This window comes from Cuculus canorus, chromosome Z (genome assembly GCF_017976375.1).
Source record: "Cuculus canorus isolate bCucCan1 chromosome Z, bCucCan1.pri, whole genome shotgun sequence".
NCBI lineage: Eukaryota > Metazoa > Chordata > Aves > Cuculiformes > Cuculidae > Cuculus > Cuculus canorus.
The window spans coordinates 74,414,261-74,433,044 of record NC_071441.1 but is presented as its reverse complement, the minus strand read 5'-3'; the positions used below and the strand labels follow the sequence as shown (position 1 = coordinate 74,433,044).

The 18,784-nt window shown below is 41.3% G+C and overlaps 1 protein-coding gene across 3 annotated transcripts; it reads right to left on the bottom strand.

Annotated features, from left to right (window-relative positions):
* Positions 1–2,180: 2,180 nt before the first annotated feature.
* On the bottom strand, positions 2,181–18,451 carry LOC128849175 (urea transporter 2-like). 3 transcript variants are annotated; one of them, XM_054054525.1, is made up of 10 exons: positions 18,302–18,451; positions 17,928–17,965; positions 11,581–11,742; positions 10,691–10,880; positions 10,069–10,197; positions 8,788–8,980; positions 7,261–7,408; positions 6,541–6,675; positions 5,536–5,585; positions 2,181–4,849 (listed from the first exon to the last, which is right to left on the bottom strand). In XM_054054525.1, the coding sequence occupies exons 3-10, from the start codon at positions 11,726–11,728 to the stop codon at positions 4,673–4,675; spliced, it is 1,170 nt and encodes a 389-aa protein (XP_053910500.1). In that variant the 5' UTR covers positions 11,729–11,742; positions 17,928–17,965; positions 18,302–18,451; the 3' UTR covers positions 2,181–4,672. The 3 variants fall into 3 exon arrangements, with proteins under 3 accessions (XP_053910500.1, XP_053910499.1, XP_053910498.1); XM_054054524.1 differs by lacking the exon at positions 18,302–18,451 and adding an exon at positions 18,083–18,273; XM_054054523.1 differs by lacking the exon at positions 18,302–18,451 and having other exon boundaries at positions 17,928–18,066.
* Positions 18,452–18,784: the final 333 nt, after the last annotated feature.

Genomic DNA, 18,784 nt, shown 5'->3' with positions numbered 1-18,784 from the left:
TGTAGTGGTCTTTGCAATCTTTAGTCTCTGAGGGAGGGGGAAATAGTCAAGTAAGTGTATGTGCACGTTACTTCTTCTGCATCGCTAATGTGTGTCTTAGCAGGTGAATTATTCATAGCAATGGTAAAATTTCATGTCAATTCTAACCTTTATACTAAACTTTAAGACTCAAAAGATGAGATAATTACCAACATGAACACCCTTTACACTGTTCATGGTTCATGTACAGTGTGGTAAAACCAAACAAACTTCTCCACAGTCCTGCAGGATAAGAGAAAGGAGATTGTATTGTTGTGTATCAATAAATTTTGGCATCTAAAATGCTGCTGTGCTGCACCCATACCTCCTGCTTTTGGTGCTGCTTTTGTAACTGAACCTTAGGTCTCATCTGTTCTTTAATATATTCATAAATGATATTGACAGTGAGATCGAGTGCACCCTCAGCAAATTTGCAGATGACACCAAGCTGAGTGGTGCAGTTGCCACACCAGAAGGATGGGATGTCATCCAGAGAGACCTGGACAGGCTGGAAAATTGGGCCTCTGAGAAACTCACGAGGTTCAACAAGGCCAAGTGCAAGGTCCTATACCAGGGTCAGGGCAATCCCTGTTTTCATTACATGATGGGGGATGACGTGATCGAGAGCAGCCCTGCAGAGAACTTGCGGGTGCTGGTTGATGAGAAGCTCAACATGAGGCAGCAATGTGCGCCTGTATCCCAGAAACCAACTGTGTCCTGGGCTGCATCCAAAGCAGCGTGGCCAGCAGGGTGAGGGAGGAGATTCTGCTCCCCTACTCTGCTCTCTTGTGACCCAAGGGCTGGACAACCTACCATACGAAGACAGGCTGAGAGAATTGGGTTTGTTCATCCTGGAGAAGAGAAGACACCAAAGAGACCTCATAGCAGCCTTGCAGTACCTGAAGGGGTTACAAGAAAGCTCGGGAAGGACTTTTCACAAAAGCTTGTACTGATAGGATGATGGGGAATGGGTATAAACTGGAGAGGGTCAGATTTAAACTAGACATAAGGAATACTTTCTTCACCATGAGAGTGGTGAGGCACCGGAACAGGTTGCCCATGGAGGCTGTGGCTGTCCTATCCCTGGAGGGGTTCGAGGCTAGGTGTCCCTGCCCATGGCAGGGAGGTTGGAACTAAATGATCTTTAAGGTGCTTTCCAACCCAAACTAGTCTATGATTCTATGATCTTCAGGTGATCTGGACTGAACATTTCCTTCTCCCTGTACAGCAGCTGTAAGAGTGTAGCATCTTGGCTGCACAGCTAAATATTGGCCTCTTCTGCACTTGTGCAGATATTGGTTTTCTGGGGAAAGGAGAAATGAAGGGTGTAGCCCACATCTTGGTACCATGCTGGTGTTGCCAGCATGCCCTGGGCTCCATGAAGAATTGTCACTGCTTTGGGAAAGAAGAGGAGTGGGCTCTGCTGACAAAATCCTTGCTCAGCTTCCCATGATTTCTTGTCTTCGGTTGTCATTCATGCTTTCCCTCCCTCTCCTTCCAGTAGCACATGCTGTGCAGGACTGCAAGGTGTGTGGCTGCAGCCAGAGCTAGAGTGCAGCTGAAACACAGCAGAGGCTACTGGGGTCAGGAGACATGCCAGAGTGAAATGGTGAAGGCTGGGAGTCTTGGACAGATTTGTGTGTATCAGACAGAAATAATGGAAGTGGCTTAGGAAACGGCAGTGAGGAAGTACATTCGAGTTAGTCTTTCGGAAGAAATCTGTTTTCCAAGCAGATGTCATTGTTTTTGAGTGGTTTGGTGTTGTGATTTTGTGTTTGCTTTTATTTTTTTTAATTTTTGTTTAATTTTAGGACTGTTAAATGCAGTAACATCTCTTTTGCTGTGTTCTGCTGGCACTGAGAGAGAAGTAGTCCGTGAAAGAGCCCCAAAACTCCTACCCAGCACAAATGTTTCTTATGATGGTCATATCACCTCTGTGCCAAAAAAAAAGAATGTAAAAAGAGCTCTTGAAAAAAATTTTGTGACTAGTATTTATTTGATATAAAGGACAAAAAGAAAGCACAGTTTTAATAATAAGACAAATTAGCCCTGTTAGCCAAGGCTGCATTATGAAAGATAATAGGAAAAAGCATGACATGTATTTTCTGACTGATATACACATCAAATTACCAAATAACTGTTATTTTGCGTGAGTGATGGAAAGAATGAATTATCTGGATGGTGTAAAATAAGGAAGTAATTTTGAATGATTTACATAGTCTTTCTAATGGCTGAGACATAGCCTTTGTCTTTTGTCATTTTTCTCTTCTGTGCATATGGTTTCTTTACAGTACTGCTAAGACATCCCTGTTGCTCAGCAACAGCAAGCTGAAATAGCACCAGTTGGAGAAAATCTGCTGATTTACACTGGTCATAAAGCATGTATGCTTGCTTAAAAGCAGATTTTGAGATAGAAGTCAAAGCTAGCCTAGAGGTTTGCATCTCTGAGACACACATGGTCCTGGGTGTGGAGACGTCAGTTCAAACACTGAAAGATATTCATCACAGTTTGACAAATGAAGAAGTGCATCCACTGGACAGACCTTGACCTTCACTAACATCACTGTGGGGGTCTGTCCAGCATCTCCCCTAGGAAGGAGTCCTCATCTGGTCTTGAGGAGGTTTCCAGCCCCAACTGAAGGTCTGCAGGCACCACATTGTGCCTTTGATTGATTGTACCTCCTGTACGGAGGCAGACTTTGCACTTCTATGTTTAAGAATACAAACCTACATATGCACAAAGAACAGAAGTTAGAAGTTTCCTAAATATCCCTCATACACTGATTTCATAATTTTATATTCCAATATCTCCTACACTACTTATTTAAGAGATAACCTATCTTTCAAAGAGCTTAGTGATAATAGAGGAAAACACATACCAATCTCAAAGTAGTATGAGCATTTATTTGAAAAATCAAATCCATACAATATTATGTAGGTATTTACCAACTAAAACACAGTAAATGGTGCATTTTTACAAGTGTTCTCTGGAGTTTCAGTCATACAGAAATACTGTCAAACATCTGAAAAACCTAACACTTCACCAGAAAATACTGCCGGGGTTCACCTCAAAATATGTTTTTCACTCAGATATATTTAGTGTTCATAAAAAGATGTTTTTTTTCCCCCCAGTCTCAAAAATCACCAGTAGCACTATCCACAATCTAAGTTATATTTCCTCTGCCATAAGAAGAACAGGTTTTGATTTTTCCCAGGATCAGCAACCTGATGTAGTTGAAACTTTGTTCTCACTGCAGGGAGATTGGACTAGACGAGACCTTTAAAGGTCCATTCCAGCCCAAACCGTTCTGTGATTCTATGACATTACTGCACATTGGCTAATGCCAAGTGGAGCACCTGAGCATAAGGAGTATTTTTGGTGAAGATGTCAGCTTCATCATGAGATGAAGTATCTCGATGACCCAGGTAGAGAGGTGGCTGAGTTATCACTCACTGTGGTGATCAGCCTGCTGGGTGCAAGGTCGGTTTCCTCCTTCCCTAGCTGCAGACCCCAGAAGCCCAAGCAGAGACAGCACAAGGCTGGTCTGCTGCAGAGCTCTGAGATACCCCTCAGTCCCACAACCATACCTTTCCCATAGTGGGGTGGAGAGAAGTGGCAAAGCAGCAACTTCAGCAGCAGGCTGGGAGAGTGTAGCATTTTACAGATTGACTACGAGGGTGATGGTATAGGAAGAAAAGCCAGAAAGATCAGCTCAAATTAGTTCTTTGTGTGCGCAGAACCATTTTTTTGCACAGGAAGGGAAGAGCAATGACTTTGCTACTCTCCGTTCCTTTGCTCATCCATGACCAAATTAAAGAATTAGGAAAAATCATGAGAATAACACAAAATCATGAAAATTCTTTGTTTTGCTAGAAAAAGACTTTTTTTTTTTTTTTTTTTCACTGACATATGCTTTCTTGGCCTTGGGTTTACAGACTTTTCTCTGCAACTGGATAGGCCTGAAATATTTTTTTTCATGAAATGTTAGAGCCTAGTGCAAACTAAAACATCCAAAATCTGGGGTTTATAGAAGCCCCCTCTCTGCCATTAGTGTGATTTTTTCCATAAGTCTTGCAAGTGTTAACAAAGCTGCCTGCAATTTATCCGTGTCCACATAGTGTGTGATGATCACTACTGCGTGTCGCCTCCAGGCAGAATTCTTCACCACCTATTTTCTGCTTAGCAAAGAGTAGTCTTTATTCCAGTTCTCGGCTACTATGAAGCTTTCTGAGACGTATCCTATTGCTGTTCTAAGTTGGTTCTAGCTATTAGTTAGGAGTCCAATCAGATGCTGAGAGGTGCTCTGCTCATTATTGCTTTATGTCCAATTGCTGTGACTTGGCTTTCACAAAGAGATTTTAGTTTTTTTTAATTTCTAAATAATTTCCCCGCTGCTTAAAATTTAAGTGTGGTTTTGGGCATATGTGCTTTTAAATCATTACAGATTGGTCTTGGGAGAGGTCTTTCCAGCATAGCATAGTACTATCTAATGAAGATAGAACAAATGAATGTGGTGGAAAACGTCTCCCCAAGCAGTGGTGATTTGTTTTCTTTGTCTTTTGACTCTGTAGCACAAAAAAAAAGTTTTTTTTTTTCAGGAAGAACTTCGAACTCCTGATTTAAAATCTGCAAAGTATCTCTCCTCTTGGGTTTTTATACCTCATGACAAGACCTCTGATGTTTCTTCACCTTCAGATAATAATCTCGGTTGGCTTCTGGATAGGTGACTTTGGAGAGCGGTAGCTTGTAGATGGCAGAGTTTTTTGTGGTCATTAACAGGAAGGTCAGTGTAGACAAACAAAATGACCAGGTTCCAGCTGGCAACCCAAACTGCAAAGAAAAATACAAACCACCTATTTACAATATGCCTTCCATTAATTTGATCCCCTGGACCTTGAACAAAACTCAGAACCAAGTGTCTTCGAACAAGTTTTCTCAAGGAAGTTTCAACTTGGTTTTATATGGAATCTCTCCCCTGGGAAGAAGGATTTCTTTACAAGATCTTGACCTTGTGCATTGACCTGCCATGTCTGGTGAGAATGCCGCCTTCGATTTGTCCACTTGCAGTGGGCTTGGATGTAGATGAAATAGGATTGGATGGAGATGAGTAAGCAGTGGGTACCAGAAGTGCTAAGCTTTTCCCTGGGATGTTGTATTGACTAAACTTTGGGGCACTTGGGCAAAGGAATTAAATCAAACTTGAGAGTTTAATTTACATGTGTTGAGGTCCCATTTCTCAATCACTTCAGGCAAAAAAAGTGTTAAACGTGCAGTTGTCTCAGAGGTGTTGAGGGATGAGCTATGGAAGTTCATGCAAGCTCTAAGCATGAACAGTAGTAACTGATGATTGTAAGAGGCCTTTTTCAGTGCCAAACCCCTGGGCAGATAGTGTCTCCTCACCTAGATCAGCTCTGTGTTTGTTCTTGAAGTCTTGCTGGCTAGATCAACAAACCAAGAAAATACACAGAGTTCAAATCCGCTGTTGGAAACAAGATCTTAGCTGATACACTACTTACCACGGACAACAAATTAGTCACTGCTGCTCCCAGATAGGCACTGAAGAGCGCTGTGAAAAAAGAAAGTTAATTAAGTTAATTCCTAGTGAGTTCAATTGCTCATGGAGAAAACCAGTGAGGACAAATATCTCCCACATTGCCTTGGGTAGCTCAACCAGTATTTACTACCTTTCCTGGACAGTCCCCTCTTACAGTTCTTTCTTTTGCACTGTATCCCCTCCAACCCAGACCTCCTAGGAAGAGCAAGAAAGAAAAAAGGAAAAGAAGGGGAGCGATGAAAAGTGTGGCTATAGAAATGTGGTTTTGAAAAATGCAGTGACTTGGAAAATATGCATCTTAAGGAATGGGGTTAAATAAGAAAATAACCCTTTCACCTCCATCTCTCCTTCTTCTAGGGCTAGAAGGTGGGTCAATGAGATACAAAGATAAATCGTTTTTATATGAGCACTAAATGAGCAATAGTTTCACTCCCAGCTCACTGTAATACTGAAATTTCATACGGAATTGCTTTATAAATAATTCTTCAATCATTCTGTGTTGCCTGGCTCATGCCTTTGGTATCCATTGCAACAGACTGTCGAAACCGTGCTGTCTAACTCCAGGTTTGGACTGATCTTGAGCTCCCATTTTCTGAAAGTCTAGATACGTCCTCCTCCAAAGAAGGAGTTTGACCTGATATCTATGATTGGAAAGAACAATATGATTCACCCAGCAATGTTGGACAAATGCAACTGGAGCCTGAAAACTATGCATCTGATTTCAGAGACCTTAATTAATCAGAGTCCACTAATTGTGTCTTTTGTTTTGAACACAAATTTTGGCTGAAATAAAAAGCACTGCTTTTATTTCATCAGAGTATGTTAGAGCAATGGCCCCATCGTTCGTCAGTCTCGCCTCAGTCCATCTGTCTGTCTAGGGGTGGTCATCTGGCTCCACCAGCATAGATGCGTCTGGTCTCAGTTCAAAAGGAAACATGGCAGTAGTTAAGATCCATTGGGTACGTACCACAGGCAATCGCCAGCAAATGTGTCTGCCAGGTGAAAGCGTAGAACATGCCTCCGATCGCAATGCACGAGAGGGAGCTGTTGTAGCCCCACAAGCCAGAGTAGATTTTGCTGAAAGGTGTTGCTAAGCTCAGTGCTGCAAAATAAGCCAAAGATGTGTCATTCCTTGGCCAAACAGATAAAAGCAGCTAGAAATGATATGAATTCAGCTCTAGCCTGTATACATACATCTACTGAGTTCCTATTCGTAGTTGTGTTTCCTTGATCTAAGACTAAAACCACTTCAATTTAATGCAATCATGGCAGAATTTCCCTGATGCTGCTAAGCTGAATTTGGCCATAAGGTTTCAGGAGAATATATATGAGTGAATGAGTGTACACGTGAACCTAAAATGCATCCCTAAGGCCTGCACATTCAGACTGATGGCTATGACTTTTATTAAGCTGCTCCTAAAAATATCAGAATATATTCAGAAATGAGGGATTTAATGATAAAAATTCATGTCAGCCAAATATACTCGTCTTTCTTCTGAAGATTTCCACCATGATAAAATCAGGAAAGAGAACGGGGAAGTCCATCAATAGAATTCTTAGAATGGATGAGTGTGTATATATACATATTAGCAAGCAGTCATTCTCCAGTGGAAGAAATATTTGTGACTGTAAAATGCTCTGCTCATTGCAGTTCCTCCTTTATTCCACATGCAAGTCAATTTCTCACCTGCCAGCATCCCTACTGCTGATCCAATTGCTGCTTGTAGACAAATGAGTGGAGAAGAGATAAATAAAGCAATTAGGAAAATTCCCCCAGTCCAGGGGTTATCGCAGCCATAAACCTGACCTATCCCGACTGGAATGGATTGCAGGAGCTGCAGGTATTTAAAAAAAGACAACAAGAAGCAAAAGACAATTTGTTAGTGGCTTGGTAAATAATTACTACTTTTTTTTTTTTAAAAAAAAATCCCTTTTCCTTGGCCATGTTGATGTTCGGCATTCACTGTCTCTCTTTCTGGACTGTAATTGGAAAGTTTGAACAGTTCTCAGGAGGCAGTAGGGCATTTCCACAGGGTTTCCCCTTTGATGAAAATGAGTCATGGCTCACTCCCTAGCGATGGGCTCCTCTGCTTGTGCTCTATATGTCTAATATTTTTGCTCTAAGATCAAAGGTAAATGCCTTTTGTGAAAGGACTTATAAGAGTTTTCTTATTATCTTTACAAGTGCTTCTGAGTTGGCCAATTTTGTGTGATGGTACAGAGTATGACAGTGAATCTAGGAAACAGAAATGCTCAGGTAGATGGTGCCTTTGAGAAGATATTCACTTCTCAGTGGGCATATCTGAGGATGATACGGCCAACACTGCCTTGGCCAGAATTACAAGACTTTACTTGCACGAGATTTTAACTCTGTTGTGTTTATAGACCTTAAACTATTGAGATTCACCAGAAATGTGATTGAGAGTTGCTGGCTGATTGGACAGACCACAACTAGGTTACAGCTTAGAGATGGTTTTAAGACACTTTTCATCAAAATTTTGTGTTCCTCCACATGGAACAATCCTTTTATGGTTGCCATAAAATTATGAACCGTGGTAAACATTCTTTTAGAAATGTCACTGGTGTGGATTGCTCTTTAGTGTCAATTAACATCCTTTCCTTAATCACTCCCTGGGAACCTCTCAAAATAGTCCACTGAGCCTTTGGGGAAAGCTATTACTCTCTTATCTATGTTGTTTACCAGGCTAAACAAGAGATTTTTTTTTTTGTGTGTTTGAAAGGTCTCACTTGAATATTAACTAAAATTATGTGAATATGTGCCTGCACCCATTTATAACCACTCTTCCATAGTAATGTCTGCTTGGTCGTTTCTAATCAGAAAGATGCAATTTTAAAAGCACAGCATTCTCTAAATGGAAAATTAAAATTAACCAGCAATCTCAGCACAACCTTATCTGTGGGGCATTGATCAGTATAAACACGGTAATGGGTAATTAGATTCTAGAGGCTCTTTGAAGATATAATTTAAATCCAACTGAAAATGAAAGATACCAAGTTCCAAAAAGATTCCTGTTTCCAAGCCATCAAAAAATATCAATTCCTGGAGTAGATTTTTACATTTTGGATAATAGCTGTCTAATAAATGCACTTTTGTAGTGCCAGGCCATAATGCAGTAACATAAAAGAAGGTAACATGATTTTATAGCTGTTTCCTTTGTAAATGGAGAAGGCTGTTATGTTTAAGGTATCCTACCATTGGGATTTCAGCATCTCTCCAGGTGATGTTTAGTGTTGCTGTTGCAGGCTGAATGGCAGTTGTAGGGAAGAAGATATTATAGGGTCCTGATGCAGCTAGGTACAGGGTCAAGGCCAAGTTGAAAGGCAAGGTGAAAACGGGCAGATTCCAGTTACAGAAGACTGATCCCAAAGCACTGGTAAAAACAGGGCTAGAAGAAGAAAAAAATTGTCTCACCAGGAGATCATCAGCTAGGAAAAAAACCCAAATGAACACCAAAAAATCAACTGTAATAAATTATCGCTATTTTTTTTTTTTTAAAAAAAAAACCTGTTGAATTTTATCAGTCTTTCTGATAAAATCAGAGATATGCTAGGATAACTCGGTAAATTTCCTACCTTTCCCAGGGCAGCTGGCAATGTACAGATTCCTGTCATGTTATGCAATATATGGTGTGAATTTAATGACCATGAAGGAGCAAATGTCTTCCATTTGTGTGGAGGATCCAGTGTTTAATAGTCCCACAGCTCGATCTCAATGTTTAGTTTTTCATATTTTAGTACTCAGAGTGGACTGAATTTAGGATCAGCTCTGTGTGAATGGTGACAGTGGCTGCGTGTCCTCGTTCGAGCTTGTGCATCAGAAGTAAAGGCTGATATCAAAACTATTCTTATTAAAGTGAGCATATAGCTACGCAAACTTCAGGCAAACTGATGATATGAGTAGATTAGCAATCTCCTAACGGATATTTGGGGGCAAAAGACCAGCTTTCAAAACTTTCACTATCCAAATATCTAGCAGATTATGGTGTCATGTATATGAGTAGAGCATTATTAGTTGTTTGTTTTCATTAGCATCAACCATAATCTCTTGGGACCAATGAACAACTTCTGTGCCTGGAGAGGTAAATTTTCATGACATTTTTATATGGTGGCTTAAATAGGTGAAACACGTGGTCAATGATGGTAGGGAATAGGTAAAATAATGTTTCTCTAGAGAAAAAATGAATTGATGCATTGCAGCCATATGGCTAACATTTAAGGCATTGAATTACACATGATCAGCCATCAATTTTCCTTTTCCCCATTGGGTTTATTTGTGATTATGTGGGTATTTTAATTGTTTTGCAATTACATTTGAGTTTAAAAGTGCAAATAATGATACAGACTTAGTAGCACATGTGAGCCAGTTGTGCTTCTTTCCCATTGTTGTCTCTATAGTACATAAAAATACAACAACAGAGTCTCAGTATGGGGGTACTGGGATTGGAATAAGAAGCAGAGGAACTATGCGACTTACCACATCATGGACACCAGTGCTACTGGCAGCAGCAGCCACCAGTGGTAGTCTCCCTTAGCAGAGAAAACAGCCATGAGCAACCCCACCAAGACCCCGTTGTAGCCATACAGGCCTGCTTCAACAGCTGACCTGTGTGAAAGAAATAACCATCTTAAAATATTCTGCCCCGTAGGAGGTTTGCTCATGTGACCCTCTTCCTTTCAAAGCCGGACTGGATGGTCCTTGGGCAGCCTGATCTAGTGGATGTCCCTGCCCATGGCAGGGAGGTTGGAACTAGATGATCTTTAAGGTCCCTTCCAACACTAACTATTCTATGATTCTATGATTCTTCCTCATACAGTTGTGACTCTGTGTGGCAATGAACGGACAGGGCTTGTGCACCTACCTTCAATTTCATGTTCTTGAGTCCTGTGTCCTCTCAGACCCAGCTACCCCTTCCACAGCCATGCCCAGTGTCCCTTTGCAGCAGAAGTAGCTGGTGAGAAGACCTGTCTGGTCCTACCAGGCCATATACATAACCAGTGAACTTAGATACATGTCTTTCATCTCTGTCACTTGTTTAACACCTAAGTCTGCACTGAACTGACAGTCTGGTTTTGAAGGGTAAAAAGGATGGACTTACCTGTCCTGACCCAGAACGAGTGCTGTTAAAGTTGAGACAACTGTTCCTAAGCAGCCTGTGAGTGTCCACCACGGGTTCTGCACCAGGATACCAGCAACTATGATAATCCCACTGAGGGGATTGTTGACAAACATCACCTGGGATATACCACGCAGTACCCAGTCAAGAAATTGGATCATGACAGGTTTATCTAGAAGACATCAAATTAAATAATAAATAACCCTCCATTAAATATGCAGATGATACTGATCAGGGATGGTTTTCTTTGAAACTCCGGTAGATTTTTGACAGTGGAACTTGGCAGCATAACTGAAACAAAGAATCAACATCACCGCAAAACCTGACTGGGATTTATTATGGTCTCTACTGGAGGCTTACACCTGGAAAACTGAAATGAACAGTGTAGTTTGCAGAGTCCCCTGTTACTAAGTAGGTTGGACCAGCTTCATATGAACTGGCTAATTTATGATGTCTGCCCCTCACATCGCAAATCGTGTGTGTATTCCATTGCTGATTTATTATGGGGACAAAACACATCTACCTGTGTGTCATTTAACTTCACAGTGGCATTACGCTTGACAGAAACTGCTCAGCTGAAAGGACAGGAAGCATTATGAAGAGAATAATCATTTTGGGTTATGTTCTGTGGGACTAAATTTGGTTTGTACACGGCAAGTTGGAGGTAAACTTCATCTCAGTCATCCTCAAGATTTAAGAAGTATGTGGATCTCTGTACAAAGCTGATATTTTCCCTACATAACAAAATAAGTCAGGGCAGAGGCAGCTTCCTTACTACTCTAAATTGAATCATACTACATAGAAGTTAGCTACTACTCCTTTGATGTAATTGTTTGGAATCCCCATAATTAGTCATGATGAAGTAACTTTACCTTTTAGCCAGACTCCAAATTCCTCCATGTCTCCAGTGATGTACCCAACAGCTCTGCAGACTCTCTTCCCAGCTTTGCTGAATGGATTCTGTTTTATTGGCCTTCCTTCCTCCACGGTTTCTACATTGACATCAACACTGTTTTCCATGTTGACGTTCTGACCTTTCGGTAAAATTCAAGGGCAAAAAAAGACAGTTCATTACAATACCTCTTACTGATCCCTCTTTATTCTCTTGACTACATACTACTGCTCATCAAGTGTTATAGTGGAGCCTGAAAAAGGAAAATCCTTACGCTGAACACCTGATTCTCATTTCTCCATGAGCACATTCCTTCTTCATGGGCTCTTGGGATCCTGCAATGTCTTTCCAGACTTTCATACAGTCATAGATTTGAACACCACAGGGAACCACTGAGCCTTGCGTCATAGTATTTCACCTGGTTTTAGCACCTTGCTAAGCTATACCATGTTTTCTAGAAATCAAGCAGCTTTTGATTTAAAGGGTGACTTCAAGAAGAACAAGATGGCATTAGAAGACTCTGGTTTTACTTAACTAGGTGTTTACTTCAAGATTCAATTTAATGGAGATCTACCACGTCTAGGAAGATCCTTCAATGATTTTCATCTGCCACTTAACTCATATTTCCAGTTTGAATTTATCCATAAGCCCTCAACCATAGGAAGCTAAAATTAGGTTTATGGGTGTCTATATTGCCACCTATTGGGATTGATTCAATCTTTCTCATCAGCGTCAGCTGAGCTTGAAGGTTGTTCGTGGTGCCTTACTCCATTACTTATATACATACATACACTATTTTTTTCTTTATTGAACTCTACTTTTAGATGCCCCAACTTTAGAAGTAACCATCACTGACTGAAGACATTAAGGTCAAATTTGGAGTGCTTGATTTCCATCCTGCCTTACTTATGTTGCCTCCCTCTCCCCACCAGCTGCTCAGTAGGGTTTTAGTTGGTCTGTACTGGCCATTGTTCTTCAGCATAAGACAAGATAATTGACCACATATTGGAACTTGTAGTAAGAAACCCTCAGGAACTAATGAAAAGATTCTTATTAAATTTAGCAGGCTCTGTATCAAGACTTGAATAAAGTAATGGAACATTATAGGCCAAACAAATATATTTAGGCTTAAATAAGATGTTTGAGGCATCCATGCAGGTCTGGCAGAGGTGAGGACCCCTATGGGAGACATGTCCTTTGGATTAGGAGCTGCTGGAGTATCTTTGGCTCTTCATCCAGTTCTAGACAGCTGCATTTGCACACATGGATCAGAGACTTACATCTATCTGTAAACAAAGAACTAAAAGAAAATATCCTGTAAAGAGTACATCATTTGTCTGAGGGCTGATTCTCAACAAGAAGTCAGCAAATTAATCTTTCCCTGGAGTGCACTCAGTTTCCCAAAGAGTAGGATGAATTCTTGGTAACTGTCAAGGCAAAGAAAAAGCAAACCAAAGTACGTTGTTGAGTGAATACAGGAGCAGAGCTCCTTCAGGTCTCACTGGTAAGTAGCAGCTTGTGCGAGAAGAAAGGAATTTAAGTTGTGAGTTAATAGCCTAAATAAGATGATACAATTATGTAATTACTGGAGTTAGCACTTGACTCACTTGCAACTTCAGCAAAAGCCTTCTGGGCAGCTAGGGAAAGAGAAGCCATACTTCAGAAATACAAATGCCAAGTACAAAATAATAATGCACAAATAACAGATTTTTTTTTTTTTCTGCCTTCTGTAAGGGCCCTGTTAAAGCAACGACAGACTCCACATGAAAGGGTGTGAAGAAAGGACCAGTACATAGAAGGGTATTGAATGTGACCTTGTGTAGAACACAAAAGCAAAAAGCCTAAGTAGAGGAGGAAGGAAATAAAAGGATGAAAATAGTGCTAGGAATGGTGTCTGAAAGCTGAAAGGCTTTTTCCTGTCTCAGTTATAATTCCTTACCTTGATTCATTAACCTTCGCTTTTCCCATATATTATTCTGAAATAATGGTATAAGAGGATTCAATGCACTTTGAGTTAAATCAAAATTTCCAGCCGAGATAAATGCTCTTCATTTGATGAAGGTGCATTTACATTTTCAATTTAAAGAATCTTCCTCTTCATATAACGTAGGTTTTCTCCCATACTAATCCATAAAGTTAAGGGCTACTCGATATTTATTTGCAGAGTGATGCCGTGTGTCCTATGCAAGTATGTCAAATAAGTTTCCCCTTCTTGCTGAGTGAGGAGCTGTTTGCACCACAGGAGTCTGCAGTGTGGGATATAATGTGTGAGTGAAGAGGTATTGGAGTCACTCTGTTTCACTCACATGGTAGAGAAGAAAATGCGTCAAATTGGAGGCCCTAATCCATCAAAACTTGAATTGCTTTGACGTAGGAAGGCACTTAAATGCATTCTTAAGGCAGAACTGCGTGGTGCAAGTCTGAGACTGCAGAACTGCTTTGGGTTTTCATGTGCAGAAATGACTGCATAGGAAAATGACCAGGTGACCAACCGAGTCATTTCTACCAACCTGGCTTGAACCTCACCCATGATGAAGGCTGTGTCAGTGCACTGCATACCTGTTATTTCAGAACAATCAAAATCACAGTGACTGGGAGGTGATCAGAGGCACTTTCAGGTCAGGCCACTGGCCAAACATACATTCATTTTGTCTCTGTTAATCAAGTGATGAGTTTTTCTGTGGAGGGATTACACAAACTTCAGTTCATCTTTCCTATCAGCTTGTGTATATTAAAGGAGAAGGAGATCATTAGGAGACACCCTCATCACTTGCAGAGCAGCCTGCTATATAATGTGTAGGCTAAACACATGCTATTTAAATATATTTCCATATCTTTATCAAGATATTCCAATTTCTTTATCAACTGACAGCGAGATTGAGAGCACTCTCAGCAAGTTTGCAGATACAAGCTGAGTGGTGTAGTTGCCACACCAGAAGGATGAGATGTCATCCAGAGGGACCTGAACAGGCTGGGGAAGTGGAGCTGTGAGAACCTCATGAGATTCAACAAGGCCAAGTGTAAGGTCCTACACCTGGGTTGGAGCAATTGTTGTTTTGGGTACACGATGATGAATGATGTGATTGGGAGCAGCCCTGCAGAGAAGGACTTGGGGGTGCTGGTCAATGAGAAGCTCAACATGAGAAGGCCAACCGTGTCCTAGGCTGCAGCAAAAGAAGCGTGGCCAGCAGGGAGGGAGGGGATTCTGCCCCTCTGTTCCTCTCTTGTGAGACCTCATCTGGAATACTGTGTCCAGTTCTGGAATCCTCAGTGTGAGAAGGAGATGGAGCAGTTGGAACGAGTCCAGAGAAGGGCTACAAAAATGATCAGAGGCCTGGAGCACCTTCCCTACAAGGACAGGCTGAGAGAGTTGGGGTTGTTAAGCCTGGAGAAGGATAGTGGGGAATGGACCAGGGGGAATGGGAATAAACTGGAGAGGGGCAGATTTAGACAGGACATTAAGAAGAATCTCTTCACCATGAGAGTGGTGAGGCACTGGCAGAGGTTGCCCAGGGAAGCTATGGCTTCCCCATCCGTGGAGGCGTTCAAGGCCAGGTTGGATGGGGCCTTGGGCAGCCTGATGTGGTGGGATGTCCCTGCCCATGGCAGGGAGGTTGAAACTAGATGATCTTTAAGGTCCCTTCCAACTCTAACTATACTATGATTCTATGATTTTATGCCTGGTTTCAGGTGGGGTCTTCACGACACTGTGAAGACTGAGATCCAGCCACATTGGCTTCATTGTCACCCCAGATGACATCAGAGTAGCTGTGTGAGGACTGCCTCTTGTGTGCAGTGGTTTGGCTATCACCACAGCCATGAGGCTTGCCCCATCTGCCCAGAAATGCAGTGCATGGAGGACATGCACTACTCCTACTTAGTTGGACAAAGAAAGCATAAAGAAATAGTGAAATGCACAGAAACTGTCACCAGTGTAGAATTTTTTGGCATTTTTAATAATTTTTGACATCGTAAGAAGCAGTAGCTGTCATACACGCTCCAACTAGTAATTTGCGAACGTACCTTGTTTTAGGAGTAATGGTAGCACCTATTAAAGAAAGGTTATAAGACAAACATTTCTCATCCCAAAATAATGGACAGGATCAAACAATTTTAAGACAATTACATTTAAAATTTAATTCAAACTGAAGTGTGCATTCTCTGATGGTGATTGCATGAAGGCCAGTCCACAACATGCCTTTTGAAGACCTGTTATTGAAGTTAAGTTTAAATGCATTTTCAGTCAAAGTGGTCTATTTTCCTTAGTGTATGAAGGAGCGAAATGGAAATAATTGTGAAAGGACTATTTTGCTGCAACAGGCTGCTCAGCTTCTGCAGGGGGCAGGATTTTTTGTAATATTGCTTATTCCTTTTTTCTGTTAGTCTGAGAAAGTGTTTTTTTTGATCTCAGACCCTGAACTAAAGGCTGTAAGTCCTGTTCTCAGGCACACGGCTCGACGTGCACTGCCTGATCTCATCTGTGCTCTGGAGAGGTGACCCAGACATGTATTTGGTAGGAAATACAATGCTGGCTTCTGATTCTGGTTTGAGTCTTGTGTGATATAGGAGCAGCTGCAGGACACAGGCAGAGTGAGTCCAAATGCGATTTTCATCCCTGTGGTGCAAAGGCTGATTTGTGCTATGCTGCAAGTGCTGAGGAACTACTTAAAACTGTTTTTCCATAGTGTGTGGCACAAAGTGAGAGCTAGATCTGGGGCTGCTTTCCCCCGATGATTCCAGATGTTTGCTGCTTCTTCCCCTTCCCTTGATATCTCTGTGCTTTTCAATAATGTCTCACTGCCATCCTCACTGGGGATGCTCATGTAAGCAAGATGGAAAGTTTTGCAGCTAGACCTATCTAAATACTTTTATATCAGTTATGAAATGGAACCAGTGAGAATAGGAAAATGAATATATCTCCTGCATCAAAATGAAACCATCGCAGGACAAAGAAGCTAATCTATTTTTTTATCATCTTTTGCAAGTTAGTAAGTGTTCTGTAGCAAATCACTGACGTTATGCAACTTCGTGTCTCCCTAGATCAATTTCTCTTCCACTTGTGTACACTTCTTCCATGTCACGCCACATCTACGGCATCTCAGTAATGCCTCGTTAAAGTTGCAGTGTAGCAGAAGCTGTACTGGTGCTGCCCTCCTGCAACATCTGGCCTATAAATACTTTTTTATTCACATGCTGAAATTGAGACAGCCCATTCACACATTTTTTATGCATTATGCACTTGAGAGTGGTGCTGTGCTTGCAGCTGGGAGAAAAACATGGCTTTTTATTTAGCTAATTGTTTTAAGACTCCCAGGTAATAGTTATTTCTAAGCTGGGTGTTGCCAGTTGTTGGGCTTTTATCTCTGAAAATGCAGCAAAGTTATCTAGTAATTTCTCTCCTTTCTGGAATTTTCCTCTCGCCCTGGCAAAACTGAAGTTACTCCATAAATCACAAGGATTTAAATTACAGTGTGGTATTTGTTTGTCCAAGGAACTGCTACTGCACAATTACAGTCATTGTATCTTACATTCTCTGAATTGTTGCTGTGAAGTGTGTGGGCAGCCAGCTCTGTGTGCAGCATGTTTTTAGAGGAATTCCTGCATCCAAGTACAATAGGAGGAAAGGGCCAGATTCTCAACAACTCTGATTCCAGCATAGTCTGTGTAATGCAAACAGGGGTCTAGTAAAGCTGAATAACTATAGTGTTATGTACAGAAATACACGCATGCACAAACACACTCCTCAAAACAAAGTGATTATAATGCACTTGACCCTCGCTGAAAAATTAAGTTCATATTCTCCCAGAGAAGACACATTTCAAAACATGACTTCAAAAGAAAGCTCATCCCTCAGATTCAAATATTCATTAAACCCATCTGCAATTCAATTTTCAGAGATCTGTCTCTAAGGGACAGCGAAATCCAGAGATACTATCGCATTAACTGCATCTTATTACTATCTGGGCATTTTTCATTTTGCAGAATAGAATGGCAGTAAAAGGAGATGTTAAAGAGGTAGACTTTTTCCCTCTTTTTCCTTTTCTTCTTCTGTTTCCTTTTCCTTTTCTTTTTGTCCCCAAAGGTTCAGCCAACTGGGCTAAGCAGTACTAATAAATCCTCACCCTGATAGAAAATTTTTAATAACTGAAATTCTTGTGACTATCCCCATCCTCTGTGCTCCTTTTGAGCCTTTGCTGCTCTCACTTAATCAAGCTGTTTAAATACTGTTCGTTAGGTGTTTTGAGGGAGAAGAAAGATCCAGGCAAGTCAGTAACAGAGTGCGCATTTCTTTCTGAGCATGAAAAGGAACAAAGAAAATAGTCTTACCTCTCCAATGAGTTCAAGGGTAGCTGTTGCTTTGCCGGCTAAAACAGAAGGAAAACAGGGCTAAGTGAGTGGCAAAAAGAAAGTGTCCCACCAGCTTATATAGGCTAGCATGGCTCCTGTCTTAATGCTACTAATTAGTTTCTTTCTTCTCCCACCTGGTGAGCTCCAAGTAAATGTTAAGAAGGTTCCTCCTTGAATTCTCCACCTTTCCTTTTGCTTTCTTTGTCCTTGGTCTCTTGCCAACAGCCTATCCAAATGTCCTCTTCCTTGCTGTTTCTTATTTTGTTTTTTAACTAACTCTCCTTTAACTCTGTCCTTTCTCCTCTATCACCACTTAAAAGGACTCAGAGCTTCAAAGCAGCCTCTCCGTGTACCTGAGCTCAGCCTTTCCAGTGTTATTCTCCATATCCAAGACAGCTCAGCATCCTTCTCTCTCAAAACAATGACTTCGGAGTGTTCATCAGAGCATGTCGAGTTCAGCAGCCTGTTGAGTTTTCCTGCTTTCTGAGTAGTCTTTGCAGGTGCTATTCTGTAAACACATCAGAGCAAAGGACTCTGTGACCTTCCATGGCTTAACTGCTTTTTATCAGTTATTTGAGACACTCAAGGCGTATTTTTCCTTTTTCTTTTCTTTTTAACTTGGTCTCTCTGGCTCACTGGAGGAATGTGGAATGTCAGAAGTGTGGCACATTTCAGAGGTTTATAAGGCTGTGAAATTGCTATGAAAAGGAGAGAAAAGGCTGGAGAGGGAAGATTTGAGAGAGTGAATTACAGAAGAAAGGGCAGACAGTCGTGGAATCATAAAATCATCAAGCTTCCAAAGCTTGGAAAAGACGGCTAAGATCATCAAGTCCAGC